General features: G+C 40.0%; 1 protein-coding gene across 1 annotated transcript in view; it reads left to right on the top strand.

Moving 5' to 3' along the window:
- Positions 1–19,917, top strand: part of PCP4 (Purkinje cell protein 4) — a 63,700-nt gene that overhangs the window by 17,405 nt on the left and 26,378 nt on the right. Inside the window, exon 2 of the mRNA XM_008068449.1 lies at positions 15,302–15,353. Coding sequence (XP_008066640.1) covers positions 15,302–15,353 — 52 coding nt within the window. The remainder of the gene's footprint in view (positions 1–15,301; positions 15,354–19,917) is intronic.

Genomic DNA, 19,917 nt, shown 5'->3' with positions numbered 1-19,917 from the left:
AAAAAGCATCTCAACAGGTGTATCATATTAAACAAAGAGCACCTTGAAGGTGACTGAAGTTTAAACATGAAAGAATAGATACACAATTTTTAAATAAATAAGTTCCATTTTTTTGGTCCTCTCTCATATGTGTATGTATGTATGTATGTGTGTGTATATATATATTCCCTGCCCAAGTTGGAAGCTTTGAAATAGCCTAAACCTGACCATCGAGTTAGGTAAATTGTTGAATTTAGGGTCTTTCTCCCTTATCTAGTAGAACTTGGAGACTGGCTTTGAGGCAGCCCACCTAGGGACATGCTTGAATAAGAAATGGTTGATCTGTGACAGCTGATTTAGGACAAAACATTCCCTTTCTTCCAAAAGTGTACAACTTCTGGTTCTACTATTTTCTGAAGCTATTTTTGTTTTAGTTGAGTGGAGGAAAAAAACCCGGCTGTTTCTTTATTACCAAAAAAAGAAAGTCTCTAGTTTCTGAAGCTCGGAACACCCCCTCTTGGAGAAGCAAGTTTAACAGTACACAGTGCCAAATACACATCTGCGTTTCATCACAAGAAGTAATTGCGGGAAGATCGGGCATTAGCTCTCATAGGAAGGGTTTTCGTATGAGAGTCAAATAAGCAAGTTAAATGTGTGAAAAATCAACACCTGGATAGAGTGAATTACAAAGCAAGGACTATTTTCATGGCCCTGAAGCCCTGTTCTCACAGAGGCATGAAACATACACCTGCAGATCTGGCTTCACAGCAACTCTGGACAGTGAGTGATGCTTGTCAGGTTCCCCCTGACCATTTTGTGAAATGTATTTGCTCCATCTTTTTCCTAAAATGCCTCAAATATTTTCAAACCTTGTAGGATCTTATAAATTTCCACAATGTTACTTGGAGGGGCAGGATGTATCCCCACTCTGCAGTCAGATGGACTGAGGCATGCAATTGATGTCTGCACTGTTGATGGCAGAAACGATCATCAAAGTCAGGTCTTTCTTCTTCCAAGCCAGCACCTTTCCCCTTGAGACAGTCAAGATTAAGTGGCAAGGGCTCATATTTTCAAGTCCATCTGCCTGGATTTAACTTCCATCCCCACAGCCCGTCACTTGGCAGTGACATCCTTGGGCATATTCCTAAAATTCTTTGTGTCTCAAGTTTTTTCTCTACCCAACTGGGGTAATGGTAGTATCCACCTCATAGGGTTGTTTCTATGCACGTGTTAAGCTATTTCTTGTAAGTGAAAAAATGTAGCTGCTGGCATTTGCAAACAGAGTCTGTGCCTTGGTACAAAGAAATAAAAAAGTCTTTGCCAAATTGGAAGCGTCATCTATTCACTCAGCTCTAAATATGGACTTCTCTTGGATAACAATGCATTTGTCTTGCGGCCTTTCTTTTCCTGCACACCTTTTTGTTCACTGAATGAGGAAGCTGAGTACAGCAGCAGATTATGATTGACTCAACTGAGATAGAGCTGGAGTGGCCATGGTGAGGGATCATTTAGGATGGATGACTGCTTAGCGACTGGTGGGGTAAGATTCTTCCGGCCATTGGGACAGCCTCATTCTGTAGTCTGGCCATTCTTTGGCTTTCATTTGATTATACCCAACACCACATTTTACTTACTGTATTGGGAAGGGATGGAGGAATTGAATGTTGGTGTTACTGCTAAAAACCAAGAAAAGATATGGCTTTCTCTGTGGCCAGTTTTTATAATCTGGGGAGACCACATGTAGATTTTCTGACCTCATGTCTGCTTCTCTGGCCTTTGAAGTATAAAAGCGCTTGAAGAATCACATCATTCTAGGAGGGATTGGCCAGCTTGGTGTTCTCAAAATGATTACATTATAGGTTTCCTTTAGTTCTAGAAAACTGTCCTTCCTGTTGTTTTTTCCCCTAATCATCTGTGTAAGGAGGACTTGCTGCTCATTACATGAGTTAGTTACAGGCCCAGCTCAGTTCTGTCATTGCATTGATATTGACAGTTTTCCACCCTCTTTCTTTGTTGTGGCATCTGACTGGTCAGCCACAATGTCTAGAGATGGGAAGAGAAAGCAAATCTTTTCTGCAGCTTGTTCTGAGAGCCCACCATTGCTTTTTTCCAGTCACAGCAGCTGTTCTGGCTAGCATTTGGCCTTCATACCAACTGCCTTTATGCTGACGCTAATCTAAGGAATTGATACAAATTCAGGCGGACACTAACAGAAGTGGGATAGACAGAGAAGCATTTCTTTGGGTGCAATTCAGATGTAGAGGTGGATAGAGAGTCATGTTCATGCATTGTTCTAGCACCTTACAGATCTGTGGGGCTTCCGAAGATAGCAGAGCAATGGGAATTCTTCTGTTGATGAAATAATGGAAGATGGTTGTGTGATGATTGTTGTGTCTTTTATCCAACCACAGTCTTGGCGAGATTTTGCAGATTGGTTCAGATGCACACACATCATAACAGGGCTGCTAAGGTCTCCCAGCCTCCATTTATATTTTTTCTTTGGTTATCAGTGTACCCTTCACCTGTATCTTCCCATTCGAGAAAAAAGATATGAACCATATTTTTACTAAATGCACAAAATGACATCCACCAGAAGTCGGGGAAACTTCAACTATAATTAAAAACTTCATAGCATAGGTAGAGGCTACATCCTTTATGAGAAAAATGATCGCAAATATTAGTATTCTTTCTTTGGATTATCATAACAGCCATGTGAACTACATTTTCATTTCATTTTATTTTATTTTAATTCATCACAAAAAAGAAACTGGCCAGGCGAAGAAGCTGAGGGTCTGAAGAGTGAAATCATTTATTCATGAACATTCAGCCATATTGGAGTCCATGGATTTTTTCTGGTATTCAAACTACTAAGCTCAATGCACTTTTTTCATTACCTTAACCATAATTCAGGTTAAATACAACAGAAAAGAAAAGAGACATATCTCCTTTTTAAACCCGCTTTTACTATTACTTTGCTGTCTGGTTTTTGTTAGGGACCAGATCCATTCAATGTGGGCATTTTTGTCTCATTTAACTTTCACACTCCAATGAGGTAGGTATGTTGTTATTCCCATTTTACAGAAGCAGAAACTGAGGTTCAGAGAAGTTAAGTGATCTGCACAGAGTCACACAGCTGTTGCGTGACAGGTCAAGGATGCTGATTCTATACTGAGCAGTCTGATTCTAGGACATCTTTTTTTGAAGTCAGGTTTATTAAGGTATAATTTATAAATAGTAAAATTTGTCCCTTTTAGTTGTATGGTCAGTGAGGTTTGACCCATATAGTTGAGCTATAGATTATGCTATCACCCTAAAATATTCCGTTGTGTGTCTGTGGTGTTAGTTCCTTCCTTTCACTCTTAGTTCTAGAACCCACATCCTTCACCAGCACACCCTAAATGAAAATAAACCCAATTGCAATGCATGGTATTTACACTGTCTTGAAAACAGCATGATTGTATAGGCAACAATTCTAAATACTGCTTTATAATGGATAGCTGAAGTATTAGAAATATAAAGAGAGTGACCCAAGTTTCTGGTCCTTATAAATCATTCCAGGGCCTCAGACACCAGGGCAGGGGGCATTCAGTGAGTGGAAATGCTTAAAATGGTTTTAGAGCCATTCTTTTAAATGGGTTTCTGTCTTGCTCCTACTTACCTGACATTCAGCAAACACCACTGGCTCCTGCTCCAGGAGGCTTTTCAACCATGTCCCGGGAGAGCAAGGATTATGGAGAGGAATCAATTGGTGCAAAGCAAGCAGAAGTCAAGCCTGAGGACCAGCTGAGCTCCCGACAGGCTGCCATGAGTCTGCTCTGACCACAGCTTGTCCCCTAAACTAGGCGCTGCCCTCACAAAGAGGCTGGCAGCTGGAGAAACCTTTGACTCTGGACTGGAAAAACAGTTCTGGGCATGTGGCTTAAGGAGGGTACATCTCTTCTTTCTAGGCCCAGGACAGTGTTCTGTGTCCATGTGGTTTGGGATTCAAGAGAGAATTCAACCCATGCCCACAGACTCACAACCTCCACAGATGGCATATACCTAAGTAACACAGGAGGAGGATCCCTTCCCGAGTTCCCTGGGCCTCAAGGCCAGGCACTGTCTCCTTTCTGTGGTATGAGATGCCAGGGCAGGCCTCAGGTCCCTCAGAGAGAGGCTATGCCTGGCTTTCTTTTCTGAGCATCCTTTTATCAGCCCATGTGGAGAAGTCTGTTCCTTCACACATTGCTATCTGCATGCATTAATTAGTCTCCTAGGGCTGTCGTCACAAAGTACCACAAGCTGGTGGCTTAAACAACAGAAATTTATTCTCTCACAGTACTGAAGACCAGAAGTTCAAAATCAAGCTGTCAGCTGTGGTTGGTTCCTTTTGAGAGCTGCAAGGGAAGGATCTGTTCCAGGCGTTTCTCCTTGACTTATAGACAGCCATCTTGCTCCTTTGTCTTCATTTCATCTTTCCTCTGTCCATGTCTGTCTCTGTGTCCAATCTGTCCCTTTTTATTAGAACACCAGTTATGTTGGAGTAGAGTACCTTAAAGAATTCATAGTAGCTTGATTACTTCTGAAAAGATTCTGCTTCCAAATAAGATGACATTGTGAGGTACTGAAGATGAAGACTTCATCATACAAATTTAGAGGGTCCCAATGCAGCCTACGACACTGCAAAAGATGTTGTTGCCTCTGTCCAACTTCAGTGACCATTCAGAGACTCGTATGCCATTCGTTTTCAAGAGACTTGACAGCAGCACACAAGTCACTGTGACTCTTTGTTGAGCTGAGTTGAATTTTAAAAGGAAAAGTGATTTTATTGACATGTGTGAGTTATATAGAATTTGAAAATTTGAAAAGTTAGGGGTAACTCCAACATAAACCTGTTTTGAAATTATAGGTATGGCATATGGTCATTTTTCTAAAACAGAGACTATATTTATGTATGTCCACACAGAAAAAAGATTGAAAGAAAACATTCTGAAGTATTAACATGGACTAACTCTGATTAGTAGAATTATAGGTGATTTTTTTGCTTTCTTCCTTATACATTTATTTTTCAAACAACTTTTGCAAATAGAAAACATTGTTCTTTAAAATGCAAATTGGCATAAGGAAAGTTTTTTTAGAGTATAAAATACTGATTTAAAAAATATGTCTGTGGGATAAAGCTTAAATGAATTTTAATAAAAATAAATAATGAATACCTGAAAATGATGGTGCCCTCATAAATAGTTTGCCTAAACTATGGTGATGGTGATTAATTCCCTCACCATAAAAGTCAGCATAAAATGCTAGGAATAGAATATAGTATTTGAGGCAGAACTTCAGCCTTGGGTCTTTTAGAGGTGTGAGTGAGAATAAAAAGGAAGAATTAGAAAAGTTTAATGTATTTTTTGTTGTAGATCCCATCACTTTTTAAAAACCAACTTAAAAAAAAAACCTTTCTAGCTGAAGTTTCCTTTTGATATTGCTTTCTAACTCCTTTAGGAATTAAATTAATGTTCGGTTTTTGGAATACGGTTAGAAGAATTATAGATGATTTAAAAATATCAGTGGCAAGAAATTAAATCTATTCTGTCCTTATCACAGAATGTTGGTATAGAGGCCCCTTCTGCTCTTCAGACAAATTCCGACTTTGATTTGGAAGGTGCCTTTAATGATGTGCCTTTGATATTTCCAAGAAGCCATTTGCTTAATGATTGTGGTAGCCTTGAGCAATCATCAGCTACCTGCTGGTTTGCCCTGGCTGTTTATGCCATTTCATGTACAATCACCATAGCTTTGCTCCCCTATTCATTTAAAGACTGATCATCTAAGTTTTTTTGTCCAAAAAAACACTCAGTATAATGCTATAAAAACATCACCTTTTTGTTTCTTTATAAACACAGTAATAGAAAGCACACAAGAAACTCTTAGAGGGGTTTACTGGGATCACTGGGGATAGACCTCCGTTGGCTGCCACTTCTGGGTGGAGTATTGATTCTGCAAAGAATGTGCAATAACCTTTATGGTGCTCAAGTGTGACATATTCCAAAAACACGCAGATTTGTGTTTTTTCTCTTGTTTATGACCCATAAGAGGAACTGCTTGTCGACATACTACCATTTCAGGGGCGTTAAAAGCACCGAAACCATTAAAAATGTGAATATCAGGATGCTATAGCATGAAAGGAAGACAGCACCATGGAGAAAAATAACTTGGGAGAAAATGCATCCCAGGGGATAGATGGCATGAAGTAGCACTTGCTAACAAGAGCTTTCAAGCACCATGTGGCTAAAACAAATCCTACCTTCCTTCATTTGCGAAATCTCTGCAACCACTTGGTAGATGGAGGCAAACAGAGGCCAGATATTAGGAACAGAGAACAAAATGCTAGAGTGCTTGGAACAGATACTTTCCCTTCTCTTCGTACAGAGAAGCTGTCCACTTGACATCACCGAGCAATGACTCTTGTGGAAAACACGGTCATTGATGGACAGGTGAGGAGAGCATGTCTACTGGGCTGAAGTCCCTTAGATGTGGCTAGTAGGAGTCATGGATTATCATTCTTCCTCCCACCCCAACAGGGAGAAGACTGAGATTGTAACAAGGGATTTCCCTAGCAATACACAGCTTGGGGGTACAGTCAGTGGCTCTCATGCCTCCCTCAAGATCTGACAGCTGTGCGAGTTTGGGGCCCTTCCTGGTGCTCCTGATCTCAGTCATTCTTGGGTTACAGCTCCTCCCCACTTTATTGAGATGGTTGCTTTATTCTCTGTTTGCCTCTCCAAGGTTTAAACCAATCAAAATTGGAGCATGTGACCTTCTCCTCAGGACCCTTAGGCCTAGCCCAGGGACTGTTTCAGCAAAGGCAAAAGCAAATAGTCCAGTAGTGAGTCCCCTCTCCTGGTTAAGTCTGGGCATCTGACACTGTGCCCACGACCTTCTCTGTTGATAGCTTTGCATATTGGTAAATGTACCTAATTTTGATAATCTGATTTTAAAATAATTTTTTTTTTTGAGTTGGAGACTCACTCTGTCACCCAGACTGGAGTGCAGTGGCTGCTCCTTCTGCCTCAGCCTTCAAAGTCGCTGGAACTACAGGCGCGAGCTACCATGCCCAGCTAATTTTTGATTTTATTGTAGAGATGAGGTCTCACCAAGTTGCTCTGGCAGGTCTCGAACCCGCAGGCTCAGGCAATCCACTCACCTCAGCCTCCCAAAGTGCTGGGATTACAGGCTGAGCCACTGAGCCCAGCAATCTTTTATTTCTTAGCCCGGGTGACATCACAGTGCTTTAGCTGGGGATTTTTCTTAGGCAACAGCAATGGGAGGCTGACTCTAGGACTGGCAGGAGCCCACTTCACTTCTCTTTCTGAAGGGCTTGACAGCGGGCTGAGAAGAAGTGCCTTTGTGAACCAATGGCATCTGTGGGTCCCTTTGCCCTGTGTACCCTGTGAACTAGGCTGCTTGAGGACTATCTTCTTTTCCCTAGTGTTGCCAAAGCCAAATTCATGTATAAAGCTCTTTCCAATATTTGGTGGCTAAGTGGACAGGTCTACTGGGGAGATGGCAAAGAAGTGGTGGAGTATGGGTTGGGGCCCTGGGAATTTGAGGATGATCTGGGCTCTGACTGTTCAAGAGGCACCTTGTTCCCTTACCCTAAGGGGCTTTCAAAAGTGGTGATGCTTTAGTTGTCACATCTCACCAAATTAAATATCAAGCCAAGTTCTTAGAGTGAATACAAATTTATCCATTAAAATAGTATAGGTGTGGGTTTAGAACATATTCTTGAGCTGCTGTTTGGGTCCTCTGTTTCACCAGCTGGAATTCATTTCACATTTCATACTCTTCAGCCCCTGGAATGAAAAGTAAATGTCTTTTAATGGGAACTTGTGTTTCATCTAAAGATGGAACAATATGTACTTGGCTGAATGATTTTTCAAATAGGCATGATCTGTCTCATGTTCTGGGTTAGGATTAATGATGAAATGGGTTTTGGTAATTTGGTTTCTTACCTGATATATAAATAGCATACGCACTTTATGAATTTAGACATTATATAGGAACCTTCCCCTGCAGTATTCTGGAAATCACATAATAAACAGTCACACACACACACAAAATCCCAAAACAAAACAGTCACAAAATGATGGCATGGATTCTTAACTCATGATGTAATGAAAAAGTTTCAGTGACTTCAGGTGAGGGGGAGGGCAAAAAACTGGGATTTAGTTATAAGAAATTGTGTATTTATTCTTACATGTTTAAACTTTAGTCACCCTCAAGGTACTCTATGCTTGATGCAACATACCTATTCAGATGCCTTTTCCACTGTTCAAAACAGTTTTTGAACTCGTCAATTTTGATTTTTAGTGATTCTTCTGGTTTTTTTTTCACTTCTTCCACATCAACAAAATATTTTCCTTTGAGGACTTTCTTTTTTTTTTGAGTTGGAGTCTCACTCTGTCGCCCAGACTGGAGTGCAGTGGCCGCTCCCGGCCACCGCAGCCTCGAACTGCTGGGCTGGGGCAATCCTTCCGCCTCAGCCTTCCGAGTAACCGGAATTACAGGCATGCGCTACAACGCCCGGCTGATTTTTTGTTATTGTAGAGATGAGGTCTCGCTGCCCAGGCGGGTCGCGAACCCGCCGGCTCAGGCAATCCACTCACCTCAGCCTCCCAAAGGCGTAGGATTACAGGCTGAGCCACCGAGCCTGGGAGGACTTTCTTAATGGGGAAAAAAAGTCGCTCAGGGTGAGATCAGGCAAAGGGGGAGGGTGGGGCACAGAAGTCATGCCGTTTTTGGTTAAAAACTGCTGAACACTCAGTGTAGTGTTAGCAGCTGCATTGTCATGGTGGAAGAACCAGTCACCTGTTTGCCACAACTTGGGACGTTTCTTCTGCAAATCATGATACAACCTTCTCAAAACTTCCAGTTCAAAACTTTGGTTGACTGTTTAATCTGGAGGAACAAATTCTGAGTATATACAAGGGGTCCACTCTCTAAAAACATAAATCTGGTTTTTTGGGGTCTCTTCTTGAATGTTAGAATGATGTTTTAAATCCTTGGAATTATTGGGTTTCTACAATCTTTTTCCTGTTCTAGGAAAATGTGGTGATGAGTGCAGGATCAAACCACACTAAAGTCAGAGGCAGAAGGAAATATCAGTAATTCCAATCCTGTCTTTATTCAAAATTGTAATTCTTTTTCATCATGATTTCTTGTAGCATTTTTTATTTTTTTAAATATTGCCTTAAAATATTATTTATCTTGATCACTGAGTTTCTTGCCTTCTTATATTCTGTGCTCTAGGCAAATGCCTTGCTCATCTGACTGGGTGGTGACTCTTTCAAGAACACAAATTTTTAAATAGATTTCACAAGGAGGAATAGTGGACTGAGAAGTGACCAAGACCCTTATTTTCAAAGGAAGTGCATGTAGGCTTTTTAATAGACATGTTGTCAAGTTGTGTGTGAGTCAATTAGCGATGTTCAGGATGTCAGCACATTTTTCTATTAAAGCCCCACTGTAATTTTTCTATTAAAGCCCCATTTTCTATTAAGCTCCACTAGGTATTACTGATGTGTATACAGTTTTTACTGCAGCATAGACATGGTCAGATTTATCTTTATGTCCACTCTTAGCTCAAAGTAAGAGAGACATGGGCCCAAGAAATGGGCATCAAATATGAAATCATTGAATATGACTTGACTAATCAAATCTGTGATTTTGTAACTTGGTTGAAAAAATAAGTCACCCAGCCACATTCATGTGCTGGCTCAGATACATCCCACATGTCACTTCAGACCCTCTCTTAGGACCCTCATGAGTAGCCAACTTGGCATGGGCTCCACAGACTTCAAGTAGGTGCATGATGACAGCATTTCATCTCCTGCCCACGTCAATCACCTCCACCTTCACTTTCTGCCCTGGGACTTTCTCAGGGACCCAGGCAGATGTCAGGTGCAAGACCTTGCACAGGCCACATGTGTTGGCAATCGGTGCTCTGTAGAACATCCTGGATTCATCAGAGGCTGGTGGATAACTTTTTTACTTTCTTTCCTCAAGGGTTTACACAGCCCTCAGGGCCACCCTGCAAAATCAGCATTTGCTTGCACCTAGCAATGGCCAGTTTGGTACAGATTCCTCATTGTAGCATGCTCTGTCTTCTGCTTCCTGTCCTTTCTCCCTCTTTCCTGACATCGCCCTAGCCCTCTCTAATAAAGTTAGTGCAACCTGCAGTTGCCTCAGGCTCTGCTTTCTGGGAAACCCAGACAAAGACATATTCTTTGTTATTTTCCTGCAGACCTCGGTGCAACAGGATTGTCAGGAAACATTGCTTCAAATATTATACCTTTAAATTTCTCTCCTGCCTTTGTATGGATACTTGGCACAGACTAGATTATTAGAAGAAACATTTAGAGGCACGAAGATCTTTCATATGCTCATTTGTTATTTAGCTTTCTTTTAATTGGGGCTTTATTAAATTCTGAAATGTCATATTTTTATTAGTGAACACTAGCGAGAAAGGAAATCTCCCTTTCTGAGACAGTGTGAGTTGCCTGGTGAGTGTCTGAGGGTTGATAAGCTAGAGTGGCTCCTGCCTGGCCATGTGTGACTTGGTTCTCTCTGTCTCTTTGTTGTTCCTCAACAGGGTCCACGGCATGCACACCACCAACCTGGGCTAGAGCAAAAGGTTACTTTATGCTATAATGTTGAGTTCTTGTGATGCATCCTTAGATGGGTAATTTAGCATATCCTGATAGTGAAATAGGACAATATTGAAAGAGGCCATTTTGAGGAAAATGTATCTGTGTTCTAAAGAGCCAAGTTGTTTTACTACTTGTAATCATAAAGATAAATCCGAGTGGAATACCAGTGGGCCACCTGTCTCTTGAAGAGGTCTCTGGGGATAACAAAAGGACATTACTTTAACATGTTTGAAGAGGGAGGATCACTGTCCCCAAGGAGGACAGACACAGAGATGGCTTGAGCACGAGGCACGGTGATTTCAGACAGCTGGAGAAGGAAGGGTCTGTCCTTCAGTCTAGACATCTCGGTGGGCCTGGAAGAAGATGCTGTGTCTGTAGGGGAGTGAGGTGCTGCAGAGGGTCCCAAACAAGAGCATTTCATGAAAGGGAAGTTGGTTAGGCTGGGGATGCAGCTGGAGATGATGAGGAGAGCACCTGAATGAGAATATCTAAGTTGAGTATTATGATGCAGACTGTAAGACTCGTGACAGAATTCTCCTGAGAATGGAATTAGGCGATGGAATGGCTCTGGTTTAGCTGTGGTTGAAACTGATGCTGAGTTTTCCCCCTTTACTACCCACCCCACCCCTGAAAGAAAAGATAAATAAAATCTCATATGGATCAACTTCCTTTTGTTCTTAGTGATCATGACAATTAACTCATTCTTTAGGTCTGTTGGAAAACATCAAAGCTGATATCTACTGACTAAAAGATATTGAATACCACATTAATGAAGCTTTCATATGCTCTGGTGCTTAGTTTTCTAGATAATTCTGACAACATATTATTCACATCTGTATTAACCTAGTAATTGTGGCTGTGTATATTTGGTCAGAGAACTTATCCTGCATGAGAACTTATGCATGCCTTCGTATATTAAGTTATATGGATACCTACACTGAATTAAACTGAATAACACAGTGGTAGTATTCATAGCATTGAACCATTTTCTGAAGTTCCTAGGAAAGAACTCAGAATTCCAGAATCTCATATCAGAGTTTACTCGGAAGTCAATGTATTGTGCCGTTTTCCTTGGACACTTGGCTTTATTTATTAGTTCAATTACAATAGAAGATACTTTTGAGCTGTGTCTACTTTTGTTCAGTAGGCAGTATAGGTTCTCAGGATGATGAACTTGTGGTTTCAGCTGATTTAGGGCAAAGGGAGGAAGTTGGGTCCTTTACTCACTTGGGGGTGAGAGTAGGAAGGAGAGAAAAGACAGCCTCTTCCCCAGGAGGCTAACTCCTAACACTTCAAGAAAAAGAGTCTTTTTCCTAATGGTCTTTTAGAGAACAGCTTACCTCCATCCGTCTGTCTGCCCATCCGTTCATTCGTCCGTCCATCCATCCATCCATCCATCCCTTTATTTATTTTTGCACAGCTTAGTTCTGGGTACTTGTGTAATTTAAGCATTAAATAAAAAAAGATCTTATAGCATTTCTACCACTGAACCCTCAGCTGTTGGTTTGACTGTTTCTTCCTGTAAGCCAAATGTTCTAAGAACTCTTAGCCTGTGGTGCAAATGAAGTCACATTAACTTTCAGACCTGAATCTCCCTGCCTCATTACTCCCCACCTGCTGATAGAGGTCCTCAGGAAGGTCGCAGCACAGGATACTGAGAGATTCTCAGGCACGGTGGTTAAGAGAGACCCCCAGAGCCAGCTTCTGGGATTCGAATTCTGGCTCTGCCTCTTCCCAGCTGTATGCGCTTGAGCAAGTTCCTTTCTCTGCCTTAGGGTACAATTGGTAAAGTGGGGCCAATGAGGGTATCTAGGGAGGCTGTCAGAACTCAGTGAGTCAGTCATGCTTGAGAATTCTTGGGGTCCTGGCCTTGGAACTGTGGACCGTGATCACCTGACACTCAGCCTGGCATAGACTCTGTCCACCTTCAGTTCAGTAAAACTACGGCCATCTGGCATGGGTGCAGTGGTGACACATTTATGTGTGAGAGCCAGACCCCAGGAATAGGGAAGCTCTTGGAGAACTCCCCCTCTACTCTCAAACTTCTCTTGAAAGTGCCAAAAGAATTTTGAAATGAGATGCTTCCGATGACTAGTTCTTTTTTTGTCAGGATCATTTTCTGCTCTGAGACACCATCTTCTATGACATCAATCAGCTTTATTGCACTTCCATTAAATAAGACCTGACACTAAAACCCTGTCTCAAAAATCTTGAAAAAAAGATGACTCCTTTCATTTTGGTTTTCCTCTGGTTTCTAAAAAGTGATCTTTTATGAAACTAGGTATTCATGGCATTTGAAAGGTATCCATGATTAACGCATTTAAATACAGTGGGGTTGAGCATGCATTTATTTTGCACTTATAATCCATTTAATTTGACTTCATTTTACTCTAAAAAACTGTTCTTTTATTTCATGGAATTTTCTTTTTTTCTGAACTGTCTATGAATTATGCAGGGAAAGACACAGGATTTAAGTGCTGGGAGAGTTCAGTCACCCGGGATGGCTCTTGGGGTACTCTGTCCAGTTCAGTCGTAGTCAGATAGTGTAGCAAAATCAACCTTGTGTATAAAAAAAGAAGGCATCAGGATAAGGCAAGATGAAAGAAGCATTCTTACTTGCAAATTTACTATATTTAAGAAATATGGGCCAGGCACAGTGGCTCAAGCCTATAATCCCAGAACTTTTGGAAGCTGAGGTGGGAAGATCTCCTGAGGCCAGGAGTTTGAAAATAGCCTAGGCAACATAGCAAGACCTTGTCTCTACAAAATGTAACAACAACAACAACAACAACAACAATAATAATAATTAGCCAGGCATGGTGGTGTGTGCCTGTAGTCCCAGCTACTCAAGAGGCTGAGGTGAAAGTATCGTCAGGAGTTCGAGGCTGCAGTGAACTGTGATTGTGCCACTGCACTCCAGCCTAGGTGACAGAGTGAGACCTCAAATCAAAAAAAAGTTATCTGGTTTAAATAATTTCACATTGACTAGGATAGAGGGTAAGGGATACTGATGATAAACAGGTGGCTTTACTTTGTTTCTCTCTTGGGTTATCACCTGAACAAGGGAATAAGCATACACAGGATTGGTTCACTTTGTTGGCATAAGTCTTTATCATTTACTCTACTTATTTACACACATCAGAACCTAAAAGCAAGATTGATGATTCACAATCTGGGAATTTCTTGAAACAACATTGAACACTACAGGGAATTAATTATTATTTTTAGAATATTGGGTTTCTTTGAATTTTTTGTTAGACACAAGGTCTCACTCTGTTGCCCAGGTTGGAGTAGAGTGGCATGATCATAGCTCACTGCAGCCTTGAATTCCTGAGCTCAAGAGATCCTCCTGCTTCAGTCTCCCAAATAGCTGGGATTACAGGCAATGTCACCATGCCCAACTGATTTTTAATTTATATATATGCAAATTATTTAATATATATATATTGCAGAGACAAGGTCTTGCTGTGTTGCCAACTCCTGGGCTCAGGTGATCCTCCCATCTCAGCCTCCCAAAGTGTTAGGGTTACAGATGTGAGCTATTGTGCCCAGCTTATAATAATGTGTTTAGGTTGAATTTCCAGACCCAGCTATAAGTTTTGATGGTCTCCTAATCCCTTAGTGGGGTCACATATAGTGATTTTTTTTTTCCTTGTTTGGAGATCTGCTTCTCTTTCTAGAGTTCCATTCAAATAGTTAAGTCATGATAGCAACACTTGAGGGCGGGGAAATTCAGGCTCTACTCTTGACTCTGCCACTCATTAGCTACATGGTCTTGGACAAATCTTGCTTTCTCCTTGCCTCATTTTCTTCACTTTATAATCATTTCAATCCTTCTACAATTGAAGCATATTTTCTCATAATGACCAAAAAATTGGATTGATAAAATACTTCTTTTTCCATGGACTAGAATAGTTTCGAACTTCATGTTAAGCTTTGAGAAAACATGCTTTATGTTTTCAGGCGTAATGCATTTCACACAGCTTCAAAGGCCACACTCCCAGAGCATCTTGCCCAAAGAGTCAAGTCTAACCATACAATTCTTCATACTTTTAGTCAACTTGGTGAAATGAAAATGCACAGACTAGGCATAAACAATGACAAGAGATTATAAATAGGAGAAACTGCTCTTAACAAGAGTTTTTTAGTTGATGAACGTGTATTTTTTTTTTTTTAAAGACACTGGACATAGTGATTGGGATGAAAATATGGCAGTGTGGTGACCATTATTAACATAGGTTGCAATTCTGTTCTTTTTGTAATGAACTCAAACCCTTGGATGTTGCTCTCATGTTTTTGGTGACATTATGCACAATCTACAGCAATCTCCTTCCTTGTTTTCTTTGTTAGGGATGAACCATGCTCATAGAACAGTAGATAGAGATGAGGGCATTGGTCTCTGCAAGTTCAGTAGATCTTTTTTTGGCTGATTCTTTCCTGTTCTCATGAACACTGTGCTAACATGCTGGTCTTGTGAGTACTGTGCTCATGAGAATTTCCTGGTCCCAGGATCCATCAGAGCTCAAGTAACAGAATTTAATATAATGCAGAAATATTTGCAACAATAAGAGAGATAAACATAATATCGAATATATCTGATAACAATTTCTTTCTTTCTTTCTTTTTAATGCGTCTAGCGACAAGGTGCTGGGGCAACCAACGGAAAAGACAAGACATCTGGAGAAAATGGTAAGAGAACACATTAGTCCAACTCTTTCCTCTCTTCCCATCTGCAGCCCTGGGCACAGAGCAGGTGTAGATCATGCCTTCCCTCCCAGTCAGCTTTCTGTATCTGTCTGTGTTCCATGTACAGTGGATTTTAACGATTCACAGCAAGCACTGAGGTCTGGTTTTACAAAGAAAACTGAGCTAGCTAAATACAGTGGTAAGAACAGTTTCCCTCCCAAAGGAGGACTTCCATTTTGGGCAAGAGGATAATTACAATGCAAATATAGTTCTCTGCTTTCTTCATTAGGGTTGGTGAGAATCATCCAAGTTGTTGTGAGGATAAAATGAGATCAAATGAGATAAGTGCTTTGAAAGCTGTGAAGTGCTCAACTCTTGAAAGTATGTTTTAAAACTTGCTTCAGTTCTCTGGAGCGCACAGCACACAGGGCTGGTCCTAGGGAAGGTGCTGAGTCAGTGAGAGTCACTGCAGAGTTTCTCCAGCAAATAAAAATGATAGCAGTGGCAGGAATATTGCATCCTGGCTCTCTTGTTTCAACCACGACCTTAAATTGCAGGAATGATCATTACATTTTTATGGATCAGAGAACTGAGGATTGGTGTTGGGGCTGGGGTGTGGTCAGGAACGAGAAGAACATGGATCCTGAAAGAAATAGAACTGGCTTGAACCCCAGATCCCAACTTTAAAAGCTGTAATGAAGGACAAAGCATAATAAAGGAAAACCTGCCGTGGGATGCACTGAGGGTTAAGTTTGCTTCTGGTCAGGTTAGATTCTGGGTATTTTCCCTTTTATTCACTCAAAATGAATTTTCCATTTGTGGGAAACTACCCTTGCTTACACTAGAGTGAAATTTATGCTGGTGTCCATTAATCAAATTGGGGATAATGCCTTCGTGAATACCACATGTAAAAACTCTGTGGGGCCTGACAACCCCTTTGGAACCTCTGTGGTGAATCTGAGCTGGGGCTTGAGCAAACTCAGATTCAAGAATGTTCCCCTATGTTGCGCTTTCTGCAGATTGTTGACACTCTCACCCATTTGGGTCTATCCCATTGGTCAGGGTTGGTGTGGTGACCCCTGGGGTCAAGGAGCCATCATATCAATAAATAGAGAGGTGAATCCCTCACAGTGTCCTAATCAGAACTGGGAGTCTGGGGGAAGATGGAAACAAGGTTTTTCATGAACATGATGGTGCTTCCTGTGTTGCCCAGGGCATTTCCTGTCTCCTGTGTGTGAGTTAGGATGGGTGTTTGGGGTATTGGCAAGTCAGAGAGCAGAGGAGGGAGCAAATGATGGGCTTAAAAGGAGGAGCAAAATTATAGCTGCTGAAAGGGGGAAGGACTGACCGTCACAAGGTGGTGTCCTGAATGTAGGGCGCTGTGGGCCTCCACTGATTTCCCTGGTTCTTACGTTCATAGTCATCTATTCACTCAAGTTCATTTCCATCGAACTTCACAACCTTAGAATCAGAGTTTTTCAATCAAAAGACTTCTCAGAGACCTCTACTGTAGTAGTTCTCAAACTTCTGATTCTCAGAACTTCATTCCATTTGACAAAATTCTTGAAGACCCTAAAGAACTTTAATTCGTGTTGGTTATGTTCCATATTAAAAATTACAGTGGAAAGGTTTTTTCAAAAGGTTCACTTATTAATTCATTAAAAATAAAGTAATAAACTTACTATCTGTTAACAAAAGTAACTTTTTTTCCATGAAAAGTAATTATATTTTCCAAACAGAAAAAATAATTAGTGAAAACAGTGGCAATTTTATATTTTTGCAAATCTCTTTAATGTCTGGCTAAACAGAGGACAACTGGATTTTCACATCTGCTTCTGCATTCAATCTGTTATATCACATGATGTGTAGCCTATGGAAAATTCCACTGCTCAAGAGTGAGAGAACAAGACTAAAAAAGCAAATAATATTTCTTAAGATCAAACTATACTTTTATACTATCTTTTATAAGATCAAAAGTGATTTTGATCTTTTGGCCCCCTCAAAAGAGGTAGACACCCCCTGGGGTACTTGGTCCATACTTTGAGAACTAGTGCAAACCCCATGTCAAGTCTGAGGAGAAGAAAGCCCAAAGGCAGAGTGGTGGCCACACCAGGATTAGGTTCCAAGATGTCTCTGCTCCTTTGCTTTACCCTGGCACCCTATTAGTCCTTCAAAGCATTGCCTACATGCTCGGTGATTTGCATCAAACAGAATTATCAGTATTTCAGGTGATGCTACTGTCTGCCATTCAAAAACATGAAATTTCTTTTAGCCGAAAACTGGCCCACACCAGTGGAAACTGAGTGAGTCTTTTATGAAGGTATAAAAATTAATTGAATGGAAAAATTCAAGAAGCTATGAATAAGGGTTTTTATTATATAATTCTAGATATTAGAAGATATTCAGTTCTGAGAAGAAAAGAGAGTTAGAGATTATTTGATAGCTATAGAATAATGGCACTGTATAAATCTAAATTATTATTAACATGCTATGCTTTAATTTCAGGTAAAACTACGTGTATATGATATTTGTACATGATACTGTATTACAATATTGAATTTGTGCTTTTGTCTCTAAAAATGAGCAGAGATGAAAGTCAGAGCAGCCTAAGAAAAATTAGGGTAAAAATTTCTAAGAGTAGTCTAAAAGGATTTTCATAAATCATCTAAATTACTTGATCTTTTATTCTTAAATTCCTGATATGAGAAGATTATCTTGGAATTTCTGTTTTAACCTAACATTCCATTCCATTGAAATCTAAATTATTTTACTCTATCAGCACAGATACTTGGGAAGATCTATTATGTTAATGAATATTCCCTGTTAATATCAAATGCAGTTGTCTACCTGTATGGAAGAAACGAGGACCCATGAGAATAGAAATATAAAATATAAAACATCAAAATGTTATGAGACTTGGATAGTAGTCATTTAATCATAAAATGAACATTCCAAAACTCCATTAGCTGTCCACGCAAGTCAGAATGTTTTTATCCTTAATATTACAAATTAAGTTGAGGCTTCCATTTAACAATAGACAATAAAGACTGGGAGTGAACTATGTGTGCCTCAGTATTATTTGGACCACAAAAAAATCACAAGTCAGGCATATTAAAACTTCAGAAGGAAGGTATTTAAATTCTTGGGCTTTCTTGCAATTTTGTTACATTAAGTATTATCTTGAGAGTGCCATTGGCCAGGAATCTGTTTTCTTGTAATTCCAAGATTTATTGTGTTGCTATTGTTGTCATCATTATGATATTTGTTGATGTGACATATGATATATATACACTCTATCAAGAATTTCTCTGAAATCCTTTTTATTCTTTTAAGATGTCAACCTCTGTACACACATCCCAGCAAACCAGATGTTCTTTCTGTCTCTAGATTTTGTGGTATCATTTGTGGCAGGAAGATGAGTTTTTCAGAATTAATAGGATTATAACTTTTTAAATTAAAAATTAACTTATCAGGATCTGGGTGGTTTAAAGATATGTATTCTTATGCAAACAAAGTGCCTTCATTATTTGATCAGTTAGGCCAAAATTTAATTTATTTCTTGATAACACGTTCTACTTGGGTGAAGAAATAGTTAATAGCTCCAGTCGCTAATCTCTTTATCTGGTTTAGATGGCTTAATTAAATTCAAACATGTTTATAAATACAGATACAACAATCTGAATCTAGATTATTCACCATGAATTTCTAATTTTGCCAAAATATTTTTCGTGGCAATAACATTGCTGGATATTTTGATTCATATCTTGATACTGGTCGTTCAGAGAGACTCCAAGAGTTAAATTTCTTTATTGACACACAAAAGTAGAATAATACTGGAAGGAGTGTAGCTGCTGGGAGCTCTCCAATCTAAAGGAAAGATTTATGAATACTAAGCCTCCTGATGGAGCTTACTTTCAGATCTTGGAAGCTTACCCAAGCGAAACTGAATTCCTAAAACTGGAATGAATTTCTCTTGACTTAGTGAGCTGTAATACTTTTGTTTCCAAAGGACTCTGTCTCTGAGGGTGAAAGGCATCTGAACACACCTGATTTTAGGAAAAGAATTCTCTCAAATCCAGGCTGTCGCTAATTGTCCCAAAGGAAGTATTATTCTTTAACTGCCTGTGATACTTGCTGCAGTTGGGATTTCTTTGAGTTGTGACTAGCCTTGTAAAAGTTCAGGCTCCATACTTGAATAGCTGTGCCCCTTCTTTGGGAGAGAGGTTGTGGCTTGAGAAGTTTCTAGTAGATGTGGAGATATTCTAGGAGCACTTAAAATTTAGATTTGATATGCTTTTATGATTGCTAACAGAGAATAGGATAAAATGTTGGTGCACTGGATACTCTCTTCTTGTTTTAAATAACATGCAAAACACAGTAGTTTACGGTTATAGCACCTTTGGATTTGGAGGAAACACACAGAGTCAATTTTTTAAAAATTTTCTGCTATCAAGTAGGTAAACAGAGAGATTGACTAATATGAATCTGCATTTATAGTCAGATAAATACACTACCATTAATCTGATTGTGATTTTTCAAATAAAAAATAAAATTTAAATATGTATTC

The sequence above is a fragment of the Carlito syrichta genome, unplaced genomic scaffold, assembly GCF_000164805.1.
Source record: "Carlito syrichta isolate Samal-C Ts95f unplaced genomic scaffold, Tarsius_syrichta-2.0.1 Scaffold310954, whole genome shotgun sequence".
Taxonomy (NCBI): domain Eukaryota; kingdom Metazoa; phylum Chordata; class Mammalia; order Primates; family Tarsiidae; genus Carlito; species Carlito syrichta.
Note: the sequence above shows the minus strand (reverse complement) of the source record. Positions and strands in the feature narration are given on the sequence as shown.